The sequence below is a fragment of the Limulus polyphemus genome, unplaced genomic scaffold, assembly GCF_000517525.1.
Source record: "Limulus polyphemus unplaced genomic scaffold, Limulus_polyphemus-2.1.2 Scaffold76781, whole genome shotgun sequence".
Lineage (NCBI taxonomy): Eukaryota > Metazoa > Arthropoda > Merostomata > Xiphosura > Limulidae > Limulus > Limulus polyphemus.
The window spans coordinates 2,503-12,761 of record NW_013742377.1 but is presented as its reverse complement, the minus strand read 5'-3'; the positions used below and the strand labels follow the sequence as shown (position 1 = coordinate 12,761).

The 10,259-nt window shown below is 35.4% G+C and overlaps 1 protein-coding gene across 1 annotated transcript; it reads right to left on the bottom strand.

Moving 5' to 3' along the window:
- Window positions 1-46: 46 nt before the first annotated feature.
- On the bottom strand, window positions 47-9,066 carry LOC106477637 (zinc finger protein 345-like; the record flags this gene model as incomplete). The annotated part of the gene is made up of 2 exons (XM_022381147.1): window positions 8,854-9,066; window positions 47-1,311 (listed from the first exon to the last, which is right to left on the bottom strand). Coding segments are annotated over exons 1-2 (1,440 nt in total), but the record flags the coding sequence as incomplete, so codon positions are not given.
- Window positions 9,067-10,259: the final 1,193 nt, after the last annotated feature.

Sequence of the window (10,259 nt, the reverse complement as noted above, 5' to 3'; positions counted from 1 at the left end):
GATGTATTTTTAATTCACTGTTTGTTCCAAAGTGTTTTCCACAAACTGTACAACTGTAAGGTTTCTCACCAGTGTGTCTTCTTTGATGTCTTTTTAAATCACTATTTGTCACAAACTGTTTTTCACAACTTGCACAACTGTAAGGTTTCTCACCAGTGTGTGTCCTTTGATGATATTTTAAGCTACCATTGGTTATAAATTGTTTTCCACAAACTCCACAACTGTAAGGTTTCTCGCCAGTGTGTCTTCTTTGATGTGTTTTTAATTCACTTTTGGTTCCAAACCGTTTTTCACAATATGTACAACTGTAAGGTTTCTCACCTGTGTGAATTCTGTGATGTATTTTTAATTCACTCTTTGTTCCAAACTGTTTTCCACAAATTCCACAACTGCATGGTTTTTCACCAGTGTGTGTTCTTTGATGTATTTTTAAGACACTATATGAACCAAACTGTTTTCCACACACTGTACAACTATAAGGTTTCTCACCAGTGTGAATTCTTTGATGTATTTTTAATTCACTGTTTGTTCCAAACTGTTTTTCACAAACTACACAGCTGTAAGGTTTTTCCCCTGTGTGTCTTCTTTGATGTGTTTTTAATTCACTGTTTGTTCCAAATCGTTTTTCACACACTGTACAACTGTAAGGTTTTTCACCAGTGTGTCTTCTTTGATGTCTTTTTAAATCACTACTTGTACCAAACTGTTTTCCACACACTGTACAACTGTAAGGTTTCTCCCCAGTGTGTATTCTTTGATGTTTTTTTAAGTCACTATTTGTACCAAACTGTTTTTTACAATCTGTACAACTGTAAGGTTTCTCGCCAGTGTGAATTCTTTGATGTCTTTTTAATTCACTATTTGTTCCAAACTGTTTTTCACAATTTACACAACTATAAGGTTTCTCACCAGTGTGTGTTCTTTGATGTGTTTTAAATTGATCATTTTTACCAAACTGTTTTCCACACACTGTACAACTGTAAGGTTTCTCATTAGTGTGTCTTCTTTGACACATTTTTAAGCAACTATTTGTACCAAACTGTTTTCCACAAACTGTACAATGATATGGTTTCTCTCCAGAGTGTATCCTCTTTTGTTGTGTTAGGTTATCAAATGGTTTTCCACAACTGTATAGTTTATCATCACTCTGATGTATATTAAATGTTGTTAGGTTATTTCCACTTAATTTTGTTTCGCCACTAATATTTTTGTTTGGGGATTTTACATCTTCTGTAAAGTGATCTTCTTGTTTTACAACATGATAACCAAGAACCTGACTTCCACAACAGATGTTCACACTGGTCTTTATATCTAAAATAGATATAAATGATGTCACAAATTAATTAGTAATAAATTTATAATACATTACTTATTTTTTAGTAGATAAAATCTAAAATCACCTGCAGAAATATGATAGTAGTGTAACACCAACCAATGTTAATCAAGTTTATCCAATGCTTGGATTAACTGTTAGTGGTTGATTATCATGAAATCTTCAAATAATTTGTCTACTTTAACATGTTAATTAACATCAATACTTTATAGTTACTGTTCAAAAGTTCTATACATGGTAAATAAACATTTATAAATGTCAATATTAAACTAAAATATTTATCAAGTTTAGGTATCATTCCTGTAATTAGAAGCTGTTTGATTACTGACTTCAACATGTTAAATTAAGGGATTGGAGATTTGGAATTATTCAATTCTTAAGATTCTATTGACTGGTAGTGTTCAGGATGTAAATGTATGTATGTATGTATGTAAATAAATGACAGCAGTAAATTTTCTGAACATGAAGAACCAGAAAGAAAACAAACACTGGTCAGTTAGAAAGTACTGTTCTCCACATTCATTTTGAGGCAAACTTAATCTTAAAAATTTTTTGATATTTTGTTGTCATTTTATCACATTAAAACTTTCACAGAATAAGTAGAAATAACAAAACACAGATCTATAAACTTCAAATTAATCCTGTCTAATATAATTCAATAACTCTTAAAACCAACAAAAATTCAAACACTTTTTTACATTATAACCAATAGAAAACTGCTGTTTTAATCTATCAAATGATGTATTATATTACATTGTTTATAACCAATAGAAAGGTAATGTTTTAATCAATCAAATGATGTATTATATTACATTGTTTATAACCAATACAAAGCTACTGTTTTAATCAATCAAATGATGTATTATAATACATTATTTATAACCAATAGAAAGCTACTGTTTTAATCTATCAAATGATGTATTATATTACATTGTTTATAACCAATAGAAAGCTAGTTGTTTAATCAATCAAATGATGTATTATATTACATTGCTTATAACCAAGAGAAAGCTAGTGTTTTAATCAATCAAATGATGTATTATATTGTTTATAACCAACAGAAAGCTAATGTTTTAATATATAAAATGACGTATTATATTACATTGTTTATAACCAATAGAAAGCTAATGTTTCAATCTATCAAAATGACGTATTATATTACATTGTTTATAACCAATAGAAAGCTAATGTTTCAATCTATCAAATGATGTATTATATTACATTGTTTATAAGCAATAGAAAGCTAGTGTTTTAATCAATCAAATGATGTATTATATTACATTATTTATAACCAATAGAAAGCTAATGTTTCAATCTATCAAATGATGCATTATATTACACTGTTTTTAGTACAGAGTATTGTCTATTTCACTTTCACTTTAAAAGTTTCTGTCTAGGTGTTGGATAGACATGCATAACGGAAGCTTTAAAGTTTCTTATGTCATAGTTAGAAAGCCAGATAAATTATGATATTCACAGAACAATGTTTCCTTTGTATATGCTATTCTTCTGTGTTCTTATGTACATGATTTAAGTAAATTAAAATTTAGAGTACTTGTACCATAATAATAAAAAAAGTAGACTTTAATTTATTCAGCAAGTGACAGCAAAAAAACAAACAAGAGATCACAGGTAATATATTTCTTGTTTTTGATGTATATTCTATATTTATCTTTATAAAACTATAATATTGTTATATTGAGTAAGATAATGAAAAATGTTAATACAATTCTTCATGAAGTATGCTCGCAAGCAGCTCATAGGTTATGTATTCAATACAGTAACATAAGCTACACTTGACGAAGTGATTTACAACTAGTGCAGGATTATTAATTAGACATGGGTGAAAGAGCAATCTTATAAATAAAATAATTTTCTGTGTATCGGTCTGTCTGTGCGTGTGAAATGCCAATCAAGCCCAAACTATTGGGCCAATTGCCACCACTGTTGACGTATAGACTAAATTGGACCTCCTGGCTACTAAATGCCAATCTGTGCATGTGCAGAACTGTCTCCTTAATACTTTGACCTAGGAAACTCAAACATTGTAGGGTGAAGATGTGCTATAGTGTGCAGAATTAACTTTTTAATGCTTTCACTGGTTGCCCTGAAAATTGACAGGTAGATGGCTTTGGACCCAGGTCAGTCGTAAGCATATTAGACCTAAACCCCAAAGCGCAAATCTGACCTATGACTGATGAAACTATCTTTTTTCGCTTCAAAACAATATATATACATCATCGTCTAAATCCAGACTTTTCCGTTAGTTTTCCCTACAGGTCACCCCCAAAACATAAGAAGTCCAGTCTCTCCAAGTCCAAGGCATTCTCAAAGAGAGTGGCACTGTTGTGAGGAAACCATATGCTGGAGCACCATGAAGAAAGAAACAAGTAATCCACCATAGCTGCATGGGCTGAGGAAACCAGGAGGAGTGGGAATCTCAAAAACTGAATATCCACTGCAGGAGCAAGAGCTGATGAAACACCTGAACACCATTAATCTCAACAAGTAAGAAACTGAATGTCCACCGCAGCATCAAGGGCTGATGAAACACCTGAACACCATTAATCTCAACAACTCAGAAATTAAAGGTCCACTGCAGCAACCAAAGCCAATGAAGAACCACAACAAAGTAGGGAGCACCAGAGGCAAGACCAACATGCTGCTGTTGCAAAAACAAAAAGAAATAACCCTAACTGGAACAGTTAAGATAATCTTTCGTGCCTTCTCAACACTAAAGAGATGGTCAGTTAGAGATAAACACAATGCTTCACTGAGCTTGACTTTTCCATCGGTACAGCACATTCCCTTAGATTCTCCTTTCCACACTTGAACATCACATTCTAGGCAAGTAACTGACACCTTGGACTGGTAATCTATCTCAGGTTGGTAACTTAAAGCAGTTCTGTTCCAGTTCTGCATGTTCTTGCAGCAGCATCATGTTGGTCTTGCCTCTGGAGCTTTTTTGTGGTGTTTCACTGGCTCTGGTTGTTGAGTGGACATTCAGTTTTTGAGTTGTTGAGATTCCTGCTCCTCACGTGTCTCCACAGCCCTTACAGTTGCAGTGGATTCCTTGTTTCTTTGTTGTTGAGACTCCCACTGCTCTAGTGTTTGGTTCGATCCTATTCATTTATGCAAGTTATGAGGGTAAAATGTAATATATGGTAGTATCGTGTCAAGATTGGCCTTCCTGATGCTGAAATTGCTGCCTTGCTGACATTCATCCTCTATGGAGTAAATCCAGACAGACTTGGGCTCTTCAACAGGCAGTGGCTGAATGGATCATATTCTATGATAGCCTTGGCCTTGAACTGTGATGCACCAAAAGGAGTCATTTGAAGGCAAGAATTGTACTTCCTGATGTTGGCCAGAAAGTGCTTTGACTCAGAGGTGTTTGACCAGATACCAAGGATTTCAGTGGCTCGTGAGGGATTTTTACAAGAGTTTCTGATGTTCAACTAGATATTGTCCTCTCCCACCAAGGGATGTTCCACCAACACAATTCATTGATCAGAAGTTTCAAACATTCATCTCAACAAGTTACCTCCAATAATCAGTGCAGACAAGGTTCCTAGGGGTGGAGCATGCATGGAGTTTAAATGTCCAACCTGTGACGAACTTGCTGTTTTTATGGTAGGTGAAGAGCATGGTAAGAGGGACATTATTCTTCAATACCAAGACAACACCATCAAATGAACTGCTGAGACAAATAGAGCCTATGATGCCCTACAATATCTCATGATCCTGTGGCAAGGTCAAGATGGGTACCACTTCAAGATTCCTAAAATTATCAGTGACAGGTCAAGCTCATTCTAACAGAACTATCTCCTCCAAGGACTTCATGATCATGGACAGAGGAGGAAACCACATCTTAAGGTGCACCAACCTTTTTCACCATTATGTTGTGGATGAGTTTGCCAAAACTGAATGTGAGCACCTCCGTCACATTCAATTTAATCAAAAACACCTGAGTGTAGAACAGTATGTTCATCTCAGAGATGCTGTAAATGCTGATGGAGATGCAAATGCTCAGAATATGTGGAGATTGGTTATTTTGTCTTCATCCTTCACAGATGGACCAAGATACATGTATGAGAGGCCTCAAGATGCAATGACTTATGTCAGGCAATATAGCAGCCTGATCTCTTCATCACTTTAACTTGCAATCCAAAACCCACATTGAGCTTTATCAAAACCAAAAGCCATCAGAGAGACATGACATCACTGCCAGGGTGTTTAAACTCAAAATTGATGAACTGAAAAGGCTGATCACTACAATGGATGGTGGTGTCTTTGGGAAGACAGGATGCAACTTGCACACCACTGAGTGGCAAAAAACGTGGCCTTCCTCATGTCCACATCTTGATATGGTTGAGGGAAAAGATTCATGCAAGTGATGATTGACACATTTATCAATGCTGGCTACCTGACCCTGATAAAGACCCTGGCCTATCTGATGTGGTCTGTACGCAAATGGTCCATGGCTCATGTGGGAAGCTCAATCCAAATTCATTCTGTATGCAAGCCTGCAAGTACACCAAGAAGTATCCCAGAAACGTCTTACAAGAAACTCAGACAGGGCATTATGGCTATCCTCTATATCATCACAGAAAATCTGAAGATGGTGGTTTTGAAGCAATGCTCAGACTAACTACAAAATGAAGGTTAACAATCAGGGGATCATTCTCTACTGCTCTCTTCTGTGCAAAATCTTTGAGGTTCACATGAATGTGGAATTCTGCAATTCTGTGAAATTCATGAAATATGTTTGCAACAAAGGATCTGACATGGCTGTTTTTTGCCTTGCAAAGAGAGGGGGAAAACTGTGGATGAAGTTCAGCTTTTTGTTATGGGAAGATACATCAGCAGCAAAAGTGATCCATTTGCTTCCAATCTGCTCCATCATGAACACTACTACACCTGAACTGCTCAACAGAAATGGAAGTGACATGCTGGTGAGGGTGAATCTGATGCCTTATGAAGAGTCTACACAGTTCATCCCAACAACAAGCAGTGCTACTTTCTGCAAATGCTTCTCCATGTTGTCAAAGGGCCAAAATCATTCCCAGACCTCAGAACATTGGAAGGAGTTGTCTGTCAAACATACAGGGAAGCTTGCCATCTTTGTGGAATCCTTGAAGACGATCAACACCTTAAGAAAGCCATGACAGAGCCTACTGTTAGTCAGTTCCCTTCTCAACTGAGATTCCTCTTCTGCATCATCCTTTAAGTTTGCTGTCCATCCAACCCCATGAGACTCTGGCAGAAATACAAGGAAGGCAAGAGTGAAGACATTCTACACAGAGCTCAGAGAGAAAATCCAAATCTCGAGGTGAACTTTTCTGATATCATCTTTAACCAGGCCCTCATCGTCATTGAAGACAAACTTCTCTCCATTGGTGAGAAAGTCCTCAAGTCTATGGGACTACCTAAACCCTCCAGGGACAATCAGCATGCCCTCGTCCAAGAGATAGTAAGTGAAACTTCCTGTGATGTCTTGGAGCTTCTTGACTTTATTGAGGAAAATAAACCAAAGCTGATGAATGAACAGAGAAGCCTACACAAAATTCTTGGAAGACAATAAGTCTAAAAATGGGAAGACATTTGTTCTCAACCTGCTCCTAGCTAAGGTTTGTTTGAGGGAAAACATTGCTCTAGCTGTGGCATCATCAGAGATTCCAGCCATTCCACTTACTGGAGGAAGAACTGCCCATTCCACATCCAAGCTCCTATTGGATCTATCCTGACGAGAGTCCCCTGTTTGCAACAATTTAAAGGGTTGTGCCCTTGCACAAGTCCTGGTTGATTATGAATTGATAGTGTGGTATGAATGCACCATGTCCCACAAGGAAGCATTTAAAGTTGTCAACACACTTTTGCAGGACCTTCGGGACAATCCCAGGATTATGGGTGGTGTAACTTTTCTCATGGCTGGTGACTTCTAACAGACCTTACCTGTTGTACCTTGAGTAATCAGAGCTGATGTGTTGAATGCCTGCATCAAGTCCCCATTCTTTTGGAGACATGTTTTCAAATTGAAGCTAACTGCAAACATGCGAGTGTATCTCAATGGAGACCAAGAGACGGGAAACTTTGCTACAGCTCTTCTTAGCATTGGAAATGGAAATATTTTTACTGAAGACACAGATGGACTTATCTCCATGTCTAAAGGCATCCTTTCAACTTCAGGAGAAGAACTGAAGCAAAGAGTGTTCCCAAATACACAACAATAACATTTCCAAGACATTATCTGGCTATGGAAGAGGACTATTTTGGATCCCAAAAATGATGCTATTGACAGGATTAATTCCAGATTGTTGCAAAAAGTACCTAGAGAGAATAAGTCCTACAAATCCATTGACCCAGTGTTGGACCCTGATCAAGTTGTTTAATATCCAGTTGAATTCTTGAATTCCCTGCACCTCCCAAGTGTTTCACCACACAACTTGGTACTCAAAATTGGGGCACCTCTCATAATTTTGAGAAACTAGGACCCACCTAGGCTATGCAATAGCACAAGGTTAATTGTGAAATAATTACTTTCTCATGTCATCAAAGCTACAATCATTACAGGTAATTTCAAAAATAAAGATGACTTTCTGCCTCAGATACCTATCATCCGACCTGACACAGCCTTTGAATTCAACTCAGCTTTGTAATGTCCATTAACAAGGCTTAAAGACAATCTTTAAAGCACACAACTCCTTGCTTTTCTCATGGGCAGCTTTATGTAGGATGCTCTTGTGTAGGCAATTAGAAACATTTATATTGTTACGTCTCTGTATGTTTGTTTGTTAATTTTTCTGCAATATAAGTCATTTCTTAACTAAAACTAGTTTATTCTTCATCAGTACAACTTTGCAATACACTTCATTTCCACAGTTACTTTAACTTAAACACACGCTATAATTCACAACAATTCACTCACTTTACTACCACGCTTGACTCAATTGTCCATCTCTATCTCCGCCTGTCAGCAACAATAGTTCCGATCTCTGTATCTGCTATCCTTGGTTGCCACCAACCGTAACTGCTGTCTTTGGTTTCCCACTCTCTCTCCCTCTCCTTTGTCTAGCTCACTTATATATACAGTATACTTATATACTCACTTAATAGTGCCTGCGTAGCCTCTTCGAGAATCTTCTAGACACTTATCACGTGCTACCAGCGTCATTTGACTTCTGCTGTCATAACACACTAGCGTTTTTTGCGAATCTTCTAGATACTCATTACGTGTTACCAACGTCACGTGACTTCCGCTGTCATAACAATATTAATTTGCACCAGAAGACAAGACCAGATACATTGTTTATAAAGAGGTTTTTTGGTGTAGTTATTTCATTTTTAGTATTAGTGTTTGCTTATATATGTGTTATATCTGATTTTTTGTACACAAAAGACAAATAATGAGTACTGGAGATAAAAAACATGTTAAAATTTACAGTTTAGAAACTCATATGTTTACTTTAGTGTAAAAAAGGTCAGTGACACAGACCAAGTTGAGCCTTGTTTGTACTTACCAGATGCTCTTTCTAAACCAGCTTCAGTATCTCTCTGACATTCAGTTTCTGTTTTCACATTCATAACATTATATTGTGAACTATCCTGATCCTCATCATCACTGTAACTGAACTTTGATATAACATCACTTTGTAGCAGATCACCAAGGTGTTCCATTTTCACTTGAACACACATGTTCTAAAAACAAAACACAACACCTGAAAAGGTTAACAGAAATAACAAATAGTGTTATCATTACATACAACACATTCTTTTATTTTTAATAACATACTGGAATATTTAGAGAAAATCAGTTTCATTACTTGCATGTTTTGAAATGATATACAAGACATTAAGAGAAAAAGTTTTTCTACAGTAAACATACAAAAAAAAAGAGAAGGAAGTATTCTACAGAAAACACCTTATTTAAAAAGACAAGAAATTATTGTAAATAATTAATAACAAAGTTCTTATTTAAACAGACAAAAAATTATTCTACAGGAAACACAAAACAACCACTTTCTTTTTTAAACAGACAAGTAATGATTCAGAAAGGAAACACCCAATAACAATTTTCTTACTTAAACAAACTATGAATTATTCTAAAGGAAACACCCAATAAAAACTTTCTTATTAAACAGATAAGAAATTATTTTAAAGGAAACACCAAATAATGAGTTTCTTATTTATCCAAATTGAAAGTAAAAATACTGAACTTCATATAGGTATCCTACTGCAGCAAAGCATCAGGGGTATCTATACATTAGGTACTAAAGAGTGAGAAAAACAAAAAAATTAGAAAAGTAAATACATACTAAAAATATCTTGATTTTATTTTCATCAAATTATGTTAAAAATAGAAGGAATAATAACCAGTAAAAAGTCAAAAGCCATAATTAATCTGGGCAAAGAGTCATCTGATTTCAAACCATTCTTAAAAAATGGGAAGAGAGAGAGATCATTCAAAAGGTGTTCAGAAAATTGAAGTCTGTATTTCCAGTCAGAAGTATCTGACTTCTTCAGATGATTTAAAGAAAGATCACAAGTAATGGAGGAATTGGCTGATCATCAGATTCAAAAATATCATCCTATTACTGATACAGTTCAGTCAACAGTTCCTGGGTACTAAGACCACAGATAAGATCAGAGATCATCTATTTTCAAACAACATAGCCTACTGTACTACAAGTATGCAGTAATCTTACACTGACCTTCTACAAATCAAATAAACTGATAATTAAATAATTAAAATACTTAAATATCACTGATATGGGTAATAATGCTTATACATAAAAACATATCACAGTTGATATTGGATATAATTATGAAGCCAGTTAACCAATATATCTATGTACATACTTTGAATAGGCTAAACATAAAAAGAACATTAAACAATGATTTGATTCATTACAATATTTTGCAATCA